Source organism: Ptychodera flava, chromosome 16 (genome assembly GCF_041260155.1).
Source record: "Ptychodera flava strain L36383 chromosome 16, AS_Pfla_20210202, whole genome shotgun sequence".
Classification (NCBI taxonomy): domain Eukaryota; kingdom Metazoa; phylum Hemichordata; class Enteropneusta; family Ptychoderidae; genus Ptychodera; species Ptychodera flava.
Genome location: NC_091943.1, coordinates 27,134,637 through 27,151,684, shown reverse-complemented (window position 1 = coordinate 27,151,684; position 17,048 = coordinate 27,134,637). Strand labels below are relative to the sequence as shown.

Here is a 17,048-nt window from a genome sequence, read left to right as displayed (position 1 = left end):
AGATCGATCGGCAACGCACCGACGCTTGTCTGTCAAGATAAATTTCGAAAGTTGTCAAGTTGGCAAAACAAATATCCAGATTCTACGGAATCTGTGTCGTTGTACGTCCGGCCCGGGTCAACTTCCCTCCTGCAGGACGCGGATACATGAAAATCATTTTAAAATCGGTTTTGATTGCGAAAACCTCAGCAATCATGAATTCTCACTAATGTCTGTATCTGTTGAAGAGTCTCTTTCTATAGTTTGTGATACGCTTGACATTTTAAATCACATCTGGTGTTTTTGTGTAGATTTTTATTAGATAAACGTCCAACGGCAATCAGATTGGCCCTACAGTCGGTTTAAAATCGCCATCAAATATCACTTGATTCTTATTTTTATACCATTATTACAACTCCTAAATACCTATAGCCATAGCATGAGGTTGAAAGCACTTTAATTTGATAGGTCACGTGATATTTTACGGGATCCAATGAACCGTTTGATTTATATGTTTCGTAGCATTATCTTTCCCCCGTCATTAGCACATCTTTTCTATGTCCGATGGAATGTTCTGTTCAGAAAAAAAAATGTTGATATTTTGAGGGGATTAGTTGGAGCCGGGTGATTTAAAAGAAAGACGATGAGAGTAAAAAGCATGAAGGAATATAGCAGCCTTACTGAAATTACAGAGAACATACGAGCATTCACATAAGATCGAACTTAATGTTTGACCTTACAAGGTCAAATTATTCAGTAATCTTTGCATCGTGATGACGTAGGCAGAGGTTACCAACAAACAATGCACATATGCAGTGTGACGAAAGTGGCTGTCAGTCAAGTTGACACTCACAAAAAATAAACAAACTAAAAGTTCTGATAATCACACTTCAGGAATGGACCATTAGATTATTGGAAGGGATGTTCAGAATGAGAACTTGCAAATTATTTTTAACGTACAAAGATTTGAGGGATTTTCCCCAACTGGAACGCATTGCATGCATATCTATCCTGAGAATATGAAACTGTTCTGTTTGCTGTTATATGAATACTTTTTGCGAAAGCGAGGCTGAAAATTTTCCTTCACGCTCTTTGCCCTGTAATATTTATTTTCACTTTGACCACACCTTCGAAGTTTTTAACAATCCATTCTTTCGGCTCAAGCTAGGCACTCCCCTCTCCAACGAATGCAGAATGGTACGTTCCATGTTATAAACTCGAGCGCGGAAGGGGTAACACTTTATTCCCACCTGTCTCCACTCGACACGGGCTCAAGATGGATCTACGTCTGGCCTGCCTGCTTTTCCTGAGCGTTTTAATCGTTCAAGTCACGCTTGCCAAGCGAAATGGGGTAAATAGCTTTTTGCCATCCTAAAACGATATGTGTTTTGCTTCTCTTTTGCGATTTATCTCGAGTAATTGTCAACGTTTGGCGTTCAAACAACCAAATATTAACCTCAAGCTGTCGATCACGCCGACATTGCCCGAAATGTTTCGTACATTTATGTATTTTTATTCAGAAATAAGCCATGAAGGAAGTACAGCAAATATCTCAATAATTTATTATAATAATATTGTGATGTTGATAGCTTCTAACGCCGCTTTCCTTTCTATATTTATTTTCAGAATGGAAACAAGTCCGGTGAAGGTAAGTGTAGTTTTAGTTGTCAAGTCGGTACAGCTGTCACCAGCTGGTTACGGTAGGGCGTTTCGGAACTTAATCCGTATAGGTTGAGACACGGTGTCCTGAACGGGGCGTATCATTTTTGCTTCCAATAGCCTTTTCCGGTAGGTACGGCTAAATTGTGCTATAAACTTGAGTGACAGTTTTGAACTTCTCGGCCTCCGCCACGATTTCAATATTTTGAAAATGAGTTAAACTATTACATTGTTCAGGTTGGCAGGTTTAGTAGGAATTTCACATCAAAATCAGTGAACAATTTGTTCTCTGTATTAAGGTAGTATGCACCTCGAAAGTGAAAGACTTAAACTTTTGCTCTAGCTTTCCTCAAGGGATCTTTCAATCATTCTCTTTCAAAATCAAGAATAAAAATAGGGGGTCAACGTGCAAATTTTTGTACTAGAGAAACAAATTACCCAAGATTTACCGATATTAGAAATTCAAAATGGCCGCCATCCCTGTGTTAACTCTATGGAGAAAAATAAAAAATTTCGAATTTCGAAAAACTAAGCCGGTGAAAAGTTTTCTTTCACCAAGAGCTTTAAAATGAACCCCCACATGTGGTATATCAGAAGAGAATTGTAAAAGTTTGAGAGTCCGAATGTCTGTCCCCGAGGTGCGTTCTACCTTAAAGACAAAACTATCCTCTCCCCTCAAAAAAAACAACAAAAACAAAACAAAAAACAAAGCCCCAAAGCAACCCGATTCTATAAATGTAATCAGAAAGATACTTTCACGTTTGTTTGCTTGTTTGCTGTAGCTTTGCATCATAAATAGTCTTCTATTTTCCGAAAGCTTGAATTTTAATAGTCCGATAAGAAAAACGCTGAGAAAGCATTTTTCATAATGACGTCATACTACCCACTGACTTCCAAATCAAATCAAACACCGAGAATACGAAGAAAGGCCAACTATTTTGAAAGCGAATTTCATACAATTGCGAGCTTTAGTCTTTGTTCAATGGTAACAATAGCTCTTCCTAGATCGTTCTATGTATATTCCGTTTTCGTCACGTGCATTTCTTTCGGCCAAAACTGAAGTTCACCGTTAATATGCACAAAGAAATTTCATTGAATGCAAAAATTATAGTGCCTTGTTTCGTGATTTGTTATGGGTTTATATCTATTATTCCTTCAAACAGACAACTATTAAAAGAAAGGCTTCATTCTTTTGCTCAACATCAAGGCGGTACTTGGTAACAACCACTTGACTTTAACCAAAAATCCAATTCTGAATGAAAGACATGAACTGCGCATTCAAAGTTAGATGTGGAACGGTTCCTTTGACCAAAGTAATAAAGAATCATTTCTTGTGTCAAAACCAGACATTTTTGTCCACTGTCTGTAGTACATTATCTCCCCTGTTCATGGCCAGTTTTTTTTTTTCAAAATTAGAACAATTTTTAAAGTACGCAGTTGTTCAAAGTTCAATATCCTTCAAGTCTACTGAGTGCAACTTAAGAGTTTTGCAAGCACATTCGTCGACGTGCGCAATATCACATGAGGCTGCATATTTTTAGAAACTCGGCCCTGACATCTTGGGTTTGTCACCGTGATAGCCACCTGCCAAGTAAGGTATTGAAAGTAATTGGAGCATAAATCGATAAATTGTCCAAATTGCGGAAAGTGGACCCTATTAACAAACAAAAGCCAGGCGTTCAGCCAATCGCACGATAAGCATAATATCATTATCGTCAGCAATCTCCTCTATTGGCAAAAATTCGTCATTTCATGGCCTTCAAGCGAATGCTTGCCACACCAAAACACTCATTCGTTGCTAGGTGAAAGGTAGAAAGTTCAAAACATTTGTCAGCTCTTAAAATCATGGGATGACGTAAATGTCACACGCCCTCTACTGGCCATCCATCCAAGGTTGAGAGAATTTAAAAGAGGCGTCACTCTTGTCACGGAAAATTCTGTAAATTTTCTTATGTCCGTATGATTCTGAAAGCATAGCTGTGTGATTTTCCGAGTACCAACAAATAAAAAAGCGCTCGTAAGCGACTTAAATGAGACTATTAAATAGTTTCAAGATACAGAAATGAAGACGACAGAACCACATCATACCGAGTCATAATTGTTTTGTCCCTAGTTCTAGTCACTAGAAAGGAGAACAGAAAAAATGTGACTCTCTTTCTGTGGGTTTGTTTCCGCAATGAAATACTTGAAGAATGTACTAAACCATTTTTATTTCTTGCCACGGTCTCTAAGAGTAACTGACCGATCGTGAGTCCGAGTACGACCGCGTGTTTTGTCACGGTGACGTTTTCAGGACTTCTTTCGCTGAGACCAAAGTCTCAACGATATTTTCGAAGCGTGAAGTACAATTTAATCCCGTTCTTTCCACCGTCTCACACGGGCGAACGATGAATTCTGCCGATGCAACATGTATAGTACCGACAAAGCTGACACTGAAGCACATAGCCACAGATGAAACACATCAAATATCACCTCACTTTCGAAATACTGTTCTGCCCTGGTACCTTTTCAAATGTGGTTCTCTGTCGAAGCACTTACATAACTACACGCCGCCAACGTCTTGAAAGCTAACAGGGTCAATCCGGTGAAGTTCTTAATAGCAGTTTCAATGACAAGACATGCTTTCTTCAAACATTTGATGCTGATATTACGCATATATTAAGAATTTCACAATCGGTTGCAGTTTATTCTGATGAATTCTTTCTAGAAAACTTGCAGACGACAATATATGCAATTTATATCATTTTCGCCCTGACAGATAAGCAACTAGAAAAGGAGATTGCGAAAGCACGTAAGTAAAATTTCGGTAATAGATTTCCGAACGCTTTGACAAACACTGTCATTGAGGAGCTCTGGTGACATGCGCAGAATGAATTTATCGACTGTCGTAATGTAAAGTGACGTCATCAAACAATGATCATACAAAAACAGAGAGAGAGAGAGAGAGAGAGAGAGAGAGAGAGAGAGAGAGAGAGAGTTAAAAAATGTGGCTATATTCGTAAAGTATCACTGATTCCTACATCAGTATATTTTGTTTAAACACATATCAAGCCTCACTTTCTAGAAGAATCGTTGTTGAATCCAAGAATCAATGTTTCTGAGTTTTAAAAAGAGGCAGAAGCGAAAGCTCATATATATTTTCTGGCTTGAAAAATACATTTGATGAAAACATGTTTTTTCTCGAGCAGTACAGGATGGTATTTCGGCCAACATCATTGCTAATCACTTTGCTGGAGTGGCAGAAGACGTTAATGGTGTAAAACTGACGGTTGCAGAGTTAGAGGCTAAAATAAAGGACATAGAAGGTAAGCCAGACATCGTGCGTTTGCTTCCAGGAAGGTCGGCGCCGACTCGCTATGCTCCCAACCTCCGTGCTCAACGCCTGGACTGACAGTGCCATGCCATGATCACTATAAGAAAAAAATTGTGAGACTGGAGCAAGAAAGTGACGATTTCTCGCCATTGGTGAGAATCTCTTTCTATTCTCACCGCTGTCAGTGAGACATTTTGAATTCTCACTGGTGAGCAGTGAGAAATGCACTCCTTGGTGAGAATCAAGGATGGCAACAGATTCTCACCGGTGAGAATGGAAATTCTCACCATGCACAGTCACAATGGTAATTTTCTCTGTGAGAATGTATCATACTCATCATAGAGAATCTACCAGCTAGACTCGTTATTCACTGATGAAAATTAATCAGATTGATTCTCACCATGTGGCAACAAGTCTGGCTGATTCTCACCAGTGAATGATGAGTATGATATATCCTCACCGTAAAAATAACCAGTCTAAATATTGCTGAGAATTTCTGGCGTCCCTCACCGGTGAGAATTGTTATTATACTTGACTCTCACCATGGAGAGCATTTCTTACTGCTCACCACAGATTATTAAAAATTCTCACAGATAGCAGTGAAAATAGCAAGTTATTCACAATTGCAAGAAAGCATCACTTTTTCTCTCTCAAGTCTTGCAATTTTTTCGTATATTGAATGGTGGAATGATTGGTTGCTCTGTATATCTTCCTTTTTATTGCGTATATGAGAGAGAGAGAGAGAGAGAGAGAGAGAGAGAGAGAGAATTAAACTGTATAAACTTGGTAATAAGTGAAAAAAAATAAATTGAACGCATCATTGTTGATGGTACTCAACTTCTAAATTTGGCGATTTTCAAAGCGACCAATGTCCTCAGATAACTTGCCTGGGCATGGTCCTTGTCATGGCTTTTTAGGGAATCCACGATACATATATGTAGTTGTTATCTTGTTTGAGTTGAAGAAATCCTCTCAGAATTCCTGACCTGAGTGAAAACGTTTCTTCCCATTACACTGTGTTCCAATTTTTTTCACCAGAGAAACCCAATAATAACGTAAACGGTCCAATCGATGCCAAGGTGTACAGACTGCCTGACTTCATCGTGAAGAAACACGATGCAGCCGTAGAAGCCAGAGACAACCCGCAAGATATCGACTTGACACAGCAAGAATTGCCAGTCGGTAAGTTAGTACAAGTCAGTTTCTCTTTCTGCCTCACAGTCCGTTTCCTTTGTCTTTCTGTCTGTCTGTCTGTCTGTCTGTCTGTCTGTCTGTCTGTCTGTCTGTCTGCTGACTATAGGCCTATATGCATGCATGCATGCATATATACATACATACATGCATGCATGCATGCATGTATGTATGTATGGATGGATGGATGGATGGATGGATGTATGGATGTATGTATGTATGTATGTATGTATGTATGATATGATATGATATGATATAATATGACACAAGTGTAGATTGGATTTCGTTTCACTGCATAAACTTCGCACCTTCACAGTCTTTTTTCCCTCTAAGTGAAAAAGTACACTTTGTTGGAACAGCTCGAATTCTGATTGAAGCTTTGAGCTCAACTAAATACGTACACGCATTTCAGGAGTGTATGGGAATAGAGAAGGGGAGCCAAAGGCGGATTTGACAGCCAATATCCAGAAAGATTCCAGTCCAAACCCGCACGTTGACATTCGCGGTATATACAGCTTCGTTCGGCAGGACATATTCGACAACCACATGGAGGCTCTTGAGAAGAAACAGACGTCGACCAGACGTCGAAGGAGCGTAGAAAACTCAAGTGAGATTCTACTCTCTTGTTTTAAATAAAATTTCGATGACGAGTTACGGGACTTTCGCATAAGCAGTTGCGGCAGGCAGGCAAGCTGATCAGTAAAATTCTTCGTATACTCGTAGGGGACAGATATTCGGACTCTCAAACTTTTACAATTCCTTTCTCATATACCACTTGTGGGGGTTCATTTGAAAGCTCCTGGTGTAAGCAAACTTTTCTCTGGCTTAGTTTTTCGAAATTCGAAACTTTTTATTTTTCTCCATAGAGTTAACACAGGGATGGCGGCTATTTTGAATTTTAAATATCCGTTAATCTTGGGTTATTTGTTTCTCTAGTACCAAAATTTGAACAGTGATCCCGATTTTATTCTTGATTTTTGAAAGAGAATGGTTGAAAGCTTCCTTAAGGAAAGTTTGAGAAAAAGTTTAAGGCTATCACTTTCGGGGCGCATACTACCTAAAAATATGTTGAAATTCGAACATGGTGTAAGATGTATATCTTTTGTTGCAATGCGAAGTTTGATGAAAATGACAACGGTAGAAGTGGACTTTTCGCAAATCTCAGTTAAACTTCATGGGATGGAATAACTTTGATGATCTTGTGGCACGCGTACATTCTGGAAAATAATACAGCAGTATTGTTTCCTACAACTTGACAGTCGACGATCCTCCTGCGCAAAAGTCGAAGGACGTCAAGGCAAGCTGCGACGAATACATCGATGCCGACTACGCCGAAATATACAGTCCGAACTACCCGAACGAATACGAGCCGAACAGCGACTGTTCGTTTTACATCAACGTACCACAGCACCAGCAGTTGACCATCGAGTTCACCTCCTTCAACGTCGAGTTCTGCGTGGACTGCGCCTGCGACGGCCTCTACGTCAAGGATGAAGCATACTGCGGAACTAAACCACCTGGACAAAATGGCCTTGGTAAGTTTTATACGTGGCACCGATAGTCAGTGTCTAATGGAGAAGGGTGGGGGTGGGAGTTAATGTAAAGCATGGCTCCAGAAGAGTAAAGTGCTTCAGTAAAGATACTTGTTGCAACTTTCTGTGACACCGAAAATGGTACATTTAGGCGTTAGGCCAGGAAGAAAAATAAATTGTTCATCGGAATCGCCGCTTCTACTTTGGCGTATTTGGAATTTTTTTTTTTTTTGATCACGGCAAATTTTACTTCCGCATTACAAATATTTTTAGTACTGCCGCTGGTGGCGCCCTACACTTTGTCGGGTTTTCGCGGGCACGGGATTTTGAATGAGACTTCCGACGTAGTTGACCGCCAACACGTTGTTGTGACGTCTGAATTTGGCGAATCACGACGCAAAGTGGGTCGATTTGGCCAGAAATTTCCTCGTTTTGTAAAGGTTAGTACATGTCACATCGTGAGTATTAATTTGATCGCCAACATTCGACGTGATGGCCAACAGTTAGTTCCAAAGACGCTATTCAGTGTTTGTCCTGATATTACGTTTGGCGATTTATTCAACAAGATCGTGACAGCAGATGGACGGTGCGTCCGATTGAATGAAAATTGCATCGAAAGTATAAAAATTTACGGCAATGACAAAACACATGGTTGCGTCGATGTTAAAGTACGATCTGAAAGATGACTATATAACTTCACTCCGATCACAGTACAGTGTTGTTAGACCATCGTGTAAAATGTGTAGAGACAGTGGTAAAGAGGCCAAAACATGGGGCCAAAGTAAAATGAAAAAACTCAGATGCTAGGTCCCACCAGGACAATATTAAAGGACAATACTGAATTGTTGGATTTCAGTGATTTGCTGTACATTTCAGTTTTATTCAGAGAGAATGTTGAAATTCTTGACCGCGGAGTGACGTCACTTTCACCTATTGCTAGCGAGTGAGGTGAATTGGGATTTGACTATACAGGACAGTGAACAATGCAGAAATTATGTGACAAAGGACAGAACTTAGTGTTTATCATTGACATAATGTTGAAACTTTGAATACTGGTGTAAAGGTTCACACTTCAATATTTTGTTCTCACGGCAGTGTGACGCAAAAATGACGTAAAAAACCGCAAGTTCCCGGATGTCCGCGGTCAAGAATACTCAGAATATGTTGTGCAAACACTAACTGTGAATGTAATGGCCTATGTTATTGTTGGGAAATATAGTATTGAATTCAGTTACCAGTATCAGTGTTTCTTGTCTGAGATTTTCTGGTAAAAAGGGAAACAATTATCTTGCCTTGTCTGCATCTGTGCAAAAATGCCAAAGGACCGCGTTTACCTTCGGCCTAAAAAAAAAAAAAAAAAAAAAAAAAAAAAAAATTTCGCTCGCCGCTCCAGGGACTTGGTCCAAAAAATCCGATGAACAAGATTTTTTTTTCTCTGGCCTTATTGTTGAAAATGCGCAAAATAGCTTGGTTTGGTGGTGAAGGCCTAAAACACAGAGAGGTGGGGAACACAATAGTGATTGCTAAGTGATAACATCATGATATATTCCAGCTTTATCTCTATCTCCCTGGCAGCGTGAAAAAGCGTCGACATATCCTGATAAACATGAATCACCTCTCAAGACGACAAACGCACAAGTCACCAGTCCAGTCGTAGTGAATGTAGGCCTACATGGTAACATTGCCATTTTAGCTCATTTTCAGGGGGAGTAATAAATTTCACATTGTTTCCAATCTCAAAATAGGGTTCAAAGTGAAGTTATCACAGAGTAACCTGGCGCCCTCACTTTTACGTCAACATAAAACATGCATTTCGAATTTGTTTCAGTTTCATACGTCTCTGAAGGTGTTCACCGAGTGAGATTTGTCACCGACGGCAACACCCAACTCAGCGGGTTCTTTGCCATCGTCAGAAGGCAAAATGTAGAAGGTAAGTAACGGCGCGAGACTCGTCCCTGTAACCTCCAGAATAGAGGTCAATATAGGGCAGTAAGCATACTGTATATATTCGTATACGTTCTTGGCGGAGACTTTTTATGGAAAAGAAAGCCAAGCTGGCGGGTATAGATTTAGACTGGGTCCCAGTCGCTCAGCTTCTCTCGGGCATACCCACTGCAGCAGTTATTCATCCCACAGACTGCTAAGTATATCGCTTCAATTTTGCGTTAGTCCCCGAGTCCCCGATGTTTGAGAAAAGTTCTGTGGTAAGTATTTAGGCATACGTTGCATTTGAAAAACATGCTCGTCTCAAATTTTTATATCGTTATATTTTAGATTGTCATACGAGAAAACTGTTGGCTATAGCTGTTTGATAAAATGCCATTTTGATTGTGCAAGCTCTTACTGGTACAGTGCCGTGACTCTATAAAAAGCAAACAAAAAATTCAAACTTCCCAAAATAAAGTCATGCAGTTTGTCCTTGGTATGTCAGCAAGAACACACCCTGAATCTGTTCACTTCAAACAAATGGGATGGCTACCTGTTAGCCACAGAGTCGCACATATAAAACTCATTCGAGTTCATAGAGTTAAATTAGGATTAGCACCGAAATATTTGGCAGATAATTTTTTTTAAAGGTCATGTACATAGTACGAGCTCCGGACCGTATTCTATTTTTATTCCAGGTGGGACTCGGTTTTATCAGAATAGTTTTGTATATACAGCTAGTGTTGAATGGAACAAAGTTCCAAGAAATATACAGAGTATTACTTCAAATTCTCTGTTTAAAAGAAAGTTAAAGAAGTTTTTTATGAAGCAATGAATCTACGGACGTGAGAAAAATGATTTTGTTTTTTATTAAATTGTTGTCGTGCCGATTTGCTTGTGAATTTATTTTTCGTGGGACCACAGTAAAAATAAGTTTTTAACTTTTCTGTTTTATCCCAACTTTTTCGTGTTTGTCTTTGTCCTTGTTTGTATTGTATGTTTTTTTAAGTGCTAAATAAATCAAAATCAAATCAAATAAAAAAAATCGTATCGAGAAAAAGAATGCAAAACATAAACAGCTGATGGGGCTATAAGAGGAACACAAGCATTCGAGTGAAATTCGCCCACTGATGACCAAAAGTATTTAATTGGATATATATCTTTCACAATCATGTATATACTTTCAATTTCTTTAGTTGCTGTCAAGGCGATTTTAATATTCTACTAGAAGCACCACGGACAGTAAAACGTCAACCTCGTTTTCAAAATTTGTCATTTTGAATTCCATACAGTGACCCCCTCTCCGCATTTCTGCGACTTCGACACCGATATGTGCAGCTACGTCGAAGACGTCAACGACCATTTTGATTGGACGAGACACACTGGAGCGACGGAAAGCGGTGATACCGGACCCAGTGGAGATCATACAACTGGATCTGGTATGGAACGTTATGACGTCATTAATGCGGGTTGTTTTGTTTAATTCTGCCGAGACGGTAGAAATTTCATGAAATGTTTATATAAGTAGGCCTATATAAGTATACTGTCAAATGATACATACTGAGTTGCACTTCAGTCTTGGCTGAGTGTGACCATTCCTCTAATTCTCATCTTCATATCGCCTCACATCCATCAGGACATAAATGTGGGCTATAATCAGAAAAAAATTATCCAGTCGGCAATGAAGTTATCTGACAGTGAGAATGCGTTCAAACTCTGTACACACAGACTCTGCTTGAACCTAAATACCAGGTGTATTGAAGTAGTGAACAACAACAAGCCATTATGGCGATAAGTTTAATAGAATAACAAGTCTCTTTACTAGCTCGTCTTGTTGTCACAATTTCGTAAAACAGCGCCATCATCACGCGTATGAGGTCCATCCACTAAGCATATTTATTTATTTATTTATTTATTTATTTATTTATAATTCAGGTCATTACCTATACATAGAAGGTTCGGGTCGTAACGAGGGCGATGAAGCTCGACTCGGTACCGCCATCTACAACACCACCACCGGCAGGGGCTGTGTTCGCTTCTGGTATCACATGTACGGTGTAGACATGGGCACACTGAATGTCTACGTGAACGACGACGACACACTTCCATCAGGCACGATCTTCACCTTGAGCGGTAACCAAGGCAACGCCTGGCATTTCGCAGAGGTGGACTTCCTGGCCACCAGCAGGCACGCAGTGGTGTTTGAGGGCGTCCGTGGGACTGGTTTCCGATCTGATCTCGCTATCGACGATATTGAAGTTACCAACCGTGCCTGCCACCCCGTCGTGAGTAAGTATCTCCGCAGTCTTCCAGCCAGGCGCTTTTTCGTTGAGAACAGGTAACAGATAGGGTTTCCTCTTTTCGGATTCCTGGCAGTCTTGATGGCGGACCGATCTGATGGAAATCAGATTGACAGGTGGCAGCGTTCATCTTTCTTGTACGTTGCTAGTCGCCTCACCGAGGCTCTATATTTGATTTCAAACCTCATTTTAATTTAATCATATATTGGGGGTGCCCCTGTGGCCAGACTGAAAGATCCGTCGCTCGAGATGGGGGAACGTAGAGAGCGCCCTCGAGCGACGGATCTTCCAGTCTAGCCTGCAGCAGAAATGTTAAAATGAAGTCACGATCCAATATCCGGGGTGTAATTATTTAATTCATTTTATATGATTTGTTCCGGTAAAATTAAATTTATACTAGTTTGTCAAAGCACTTATTTTCAGGTAGGACCAGTCCACAACAATGAATTCACAATGAAAATTGTGGTGCAATATCGGTGGATGACGAGATAAAGAAAATTTAAAAAGAAGGTTAAAGCTATATTGGCTTCACATGTTTGGATGCCCATAGTGAAATCACGGTGTAAGGTCTTCAACCATAAGAAACCCATAAGTTTTTGCATCCTGCTCGCGCGTTAATGAATCAGCCATCGAGCTAGTATTTCCATTAACAATTACTTTACTCTCCCATCAGACGTAACAAATGTTATTGTTCCCCAAGATACACACTAAGGAAGACGTTTGCAACCCCTTGGTCCAAACACTGATCACTGAAACTGCCAGAGACATTATAGATTTAAAACTATCACAGCAAAATAAGTCGACGAGATGGACGGGTCGACTGACGCTGGGGTCAACCTTTGTTGTGAGAACAAATTTGGATTTTTAGGAGTCCTATCGTAGCTTTGCAAAGCAACTGGACCCCCTAAGGCTATTGTGAGCTGTAAAATTGTCCAATGAAAGCCAAGTAGTTTTCAGCCTTGCCGAATGGCGTTGATGAAGGAAAGACGAATGTAAATGGTTGGATTACGTCAGAAAATGCGACTCAAAAAAATAAATTAATGAATTTAATAGCATACAATAGTGCACATTTATCAATGGGTGAAAAAAGTACACAGAGTCGATAGTGGATCTAAAAAATGTATGTTGATTGAAAATACACCATAATGCAGTGTTGAAGGCGAGGGAACATGTGAAAAACCGCACGGGTCAATAAGAAATAAACGGCTTTTGCGGCTGACGATTCATAGGAAAAGCCAGGACTTTCATGACCTGATATGATTTGCTCACCAGCTACTGAGGCGCCAACGACCGCACACGATATATCGACCAGGATGCCTTGTGATCCAGCCACACAGTTCACATGCAACGACGGTACCTGCATTCCACTTTGGTGGGTGTGTGACGACATCGTAGACTGCAGTGAAGGCGAAGACGAAGACGACTGCGGAACCAGCACGCGTAAGTACTTTACACGTCTTCTTGAAAATTTCCTGTCTAACTGCGCTCGATATCGTACTATCGTCGATTGCGTGATCTGAGTTTCACCTGAGAAACCCCTCAGCAAATCCGAGCACTTGTGCTTTAATAGATAGAATCGATTTTACTTGGGCACACAAAGAGTGCGCACCAAAGGGTGATGTACGGCTGTGGACGATCCATGAGAAAACAGGTTTATATTGATAAGTGTTAATTTGCGATGAACCTATTCTATATTAACACTTCAATATAGAAACTACGTACACTAGAATAATAAGCTTACAATTATCATCAAAAGAAGATTAAATACGAATGCAGTTACACCCACACCCGAAACTAACGATCGATAACCTGTACCCTCGTCAATATCATCATAGATGCACAGATTATATTCATATTTGTCCATAAATGAAGGTTTTCCATGACTTTTGGGCAAGGCTAGACTGTCGGAAAGAGCCATTGCTCGAGGGCGCCCTCTACGAGGGAGCGTAGAGAGCGCCCCGAGCGACGGATCTTTCAGTCCGGGCAGGGTTACACTTGTTTAAATTATTTTGAAGCGTATGCTATACGCAAAATTTCGAGTATTTTTTTATCAACAAGCCATTGAACGAAAGGTTGCTATCGGAAAGAAATTACTCAAGTATTGGTTTTTTTTTACTTCACCATTAGCGACACCCGAACCACTTTGCGATATCAGCTGCAATGGCAACTTCACATGCAGTTCGGGTTACATCTCAAGTCCCAACTACCCGAACAACTACCCGAACAATGCCGACTGCACCTACGTCATCCACATTCCCGACGGCCACTATGCTTACCTGCTGTTCCAGGAGGTGGAAATCGAGGTGTGCGGCGTTGGCGAATGCGTCTGTGACGCCCTGATCATCGATGGCATCCGATTCTGCGGCCAGACCTTCTTCGCATCCGGTGAGTGCGAACGTAAATCGAAAGGGGAGTGGGGAGGGGGCTTATCTTCTGTTAATTGAAATTTCGGTAAAAAGTCTGTTATAACCACAACAGTTCTTGTTGTAGTTGTTTTGTTTTTCACCAGCAGCAGCCAATTACTCTATAATTCAAACGTTTTTATTGTTCAGGAGAGAAGGCAGCCCTACACACTGAGTCAATATTGTGAACCACTTTAGGTTATGTGTTAGTGGTGGATTGGGGAGCTATTATTAATGTTTCTTTTTGGAACATAAAAAAGGGAAAAATGGACATGGTATAGATTTGAAGCGATAACCAGAAAAAAGTCTAATACAAAGTCTAATACAAAAAAAGCATGTCTAATTCCTCTTGCGCCCTTTATCGTCCTTGACCTCCTCATGAGATTGCATTGGGATACAGTGCTGTTGTAAGAACCGTTATTTTCTTTATCTTATCTTCTTAACAGTTTACCTCTTGCCAAACAACTATGGAGTTAACGAAATCCTCTTCCAGAGCGATTTTTCCATCACTTACAAAGGTTTTTATGCCTCCGTCGAGATTCTGCCTGGATTGCCAGGTAAGTCCGCCAGCAAAGACACATTTCTCTCTCGAACAGTGATCGTCGATGTCGAACCATTTTTTCCCCATATTTACTAAGAGATCGATTTCAGAAGCTGTGCGAACTTGAAAGAGATGTCCAACGTTTGATATTTACTTTAGATTTTCTCTTTCTTTATTTTTGTTTTCATATGCAATTTCTATCTGCGTTCGTTAAAAGCCTCCGCACATCAAGTATGGTGAAAGTAAATTTTCCTCGCGATGTAAATGTCTTTACATGGGTGCCTGTCAACAGAAAGACAATCATAATTATAACGTCTCATTTAAAGACTGCCTGGCTACACACGCCACTTTTCTGTATTTCAAAACGCTACAAGTTTCTGCATTTTTCCCTAAAAAGTGCTGATCTGTATTTCAGCTGTCGATCTGCCAAACTACTGTTCCTTCGAATCCCTCAACACTTGCGGCTACATGCAGAGCGAGGAGGATTATTTTGACTGGACTAAAGGGTCCAGTAGAACCCCCAGCGCCAACACCGGACCCGTTTTCGATCACACTTTCGGTGATCTCAGTACGTATGTTTTTTTGTTTGTTTGGTTTTTTTGTTTTTTTTTGTTTTTTTTTTTTTTTTTTGGTTTTTTTTTTGGGGGGGGGGTCATCGTATCATTGAGACTGTGTATAGGAATGTGTCAAAATTTTCGAGCTAACATATTCACTGCTCAGTATTTTTTTTGACGAAGCAGAGGGCTTATTGAATATAACAGTATGGTTCAGAATGAAACACATGATAAGCAATGAAAAATAAACCTTCACGCTTTTACAAAAAGCCATGCGTCTACATGCTAATATCGAAACATAAAGTAGTGCATCTACCTATATATAGCCCCGGGCTTCAGTTTCTGTCCTTAACTTTTCTGTTGAACATATATTCCTTTGGCGTTTGTCCATGAAACGTCCTGTTATGTAGAGCACTTTCTAACAGAAACACCCGCTCCCTTGAGAAAGAGCTTTTAGCAGTTTCGTATGTGATCATTTCCATTGCCACATTTGAAAAAAAAAAATTTCCCTTTCTTTGACGAATTCGTCATTCTCAGATGGAAACTACATGTTTATTGAGACCTCGTTTCCGAGAATATTCGGAGAGAGAGCCCGTATACTGACCCCGATATTCCGGGCACCTACCGACGGGGTGGCCTGTGTCTCGTTCTGGTACCACATGTTCGGTGCTAACATCAACACGTTTACCGTGAACCTGGTGAAGGTCTTCGGCTCACAGCCGAACGACACCGAGAGCACACGACTCTGGCTCAGGCAGTTCGACCAAGGGAACCAGTGGCTTCACCACGAGCTAGAAGTCAATATCGACACTTACTTCCAGATCGCCTTCGACGGAATCTGCGGAAGCGGCTATCTCGGTGATATAGCCATCGACGATGTCGACATAACAATCGGTCGATGCCCAACTTCAGGTAAGTCAACGGACATCTTCATGTCTGCCACTGTAACTGAGACCCTTAAGGAAGAATGTGTCTCGGGACAGATATTTAGTATTTCTACTTTTTACAACACTTTTGTGTTTCTGCTCTGCCAGATGAATGGGGCTCATTTCAAAGCGTTTGGTGTAAAAATAATTTTCACCGTCTTAGTTTTTCGAAAGTAGAACATTCCATTTTTCCCCGCAGAGTTAACACAGGGATGGTGGCCATTTTGAATTTCAAACATCGGTAAATGTGTGATAGGTACCAAACTTTGCTTTGATCGGAACCCCTGATTTTATTCTTGCTTTGGTAAGAAAACTGTCGACGGTTTCATTTAGGAAAGTCTGAGCAAAAGTTTGTTTCATTGAGGAAAGTCTGAGCAAAAGTTTAAGTATTTCACTTTCGAGGTGCAGACTACCTTAAGAGTAAAGAGAGGGATAAATGTTCAAAAACACTGCATATCACGTGATCACTCATTCCAAGTACGTTCATTGCCCAGTGTGGCTCGCCTACGCGGAGTGATCTAAACTTGGGCGGTAGATTTGTGGGTCTAATTTTCACAGGATTGTATTTTGATCTGCATCCACTTTAGAAGTAGGCTAGCCTACTACTTGCTCTGAAGCTGAAACATTTATTTTTTTCCAAATTATCCCCAAGGAAAGTTTTTTCAATTATTTCTTAATCAGTACACAAAAGCGGGGATCACCGACCACATTTGGAACATTTTGAG

At 40.4% G+C, this 17,048-nt stretch overlaps 1 protein-coding gene across 1 annotated transcript in view; it reads left to right on the top strand.

Annotated features, from left to right (window-relative positions):
- The first annotated feature begins 1,198 nt into the window (after positions 1-1,198).
- The window catches only part of LOC139113963 (MAM and LDL-receptor class A domain-containing protein 1-like), an 18,740-nt gene continuing 2,890 nt past the window's right edge, over positions 1,199-17,048 (top strand). The window contains exons 1-15 of the mRNA XM_070675436.1: positions 1,199-1,330; positions 1,606-1,627; positions 4,397-4,429; positions 4,827-4,943; positions 5,990-6,133; positions 6,555-6,749; positions 7,402-7,677; positions 9,503-9,604; positions 10,893-11,039; positions 11,536-11,889; positions 13,173-13,340; positions 14,028-14,285; positions 14,749-14,859; positions 15,259-15,411; positions 15,935-16,309. Of these exons, the coding sequence (XP_070531537.1) occupies positions 1,256-1,330; positions 1,606-1,627; positions 4,397-4,429; positions 4,827-4,943; positions 5,990-6,133; positions 6,555-6,749; positions 7,402-7,677; positions 9,503-9,604; positions 10,893-11,039; positions 11,536-11,889; positions 13,173-13,340; positions 14,028-14,285; positions 14,749-14,859; positions 15,259-15,411; positions 15,935-16,309 (2,530 nt within the window). The 5' untranslated portion in view covers positions 1,199-1,255. The remainder of the gene's footprint in view (positions 1,331-1,605; positions 1,628-4,396; positions 4,430-4,826; positions 4,944-5,989; positions 6,134-6,554; positions 6,750-7,401; positions 7,678-9,502; positions 9,605-10,892; positions 11,040-11,535; positions 11,890-13,172; positions 13,341-14,027; positions 14,286-14,748; positions 14,860-15,258; positions 15,412-15,934; positions 16,310-17,048) is intronic.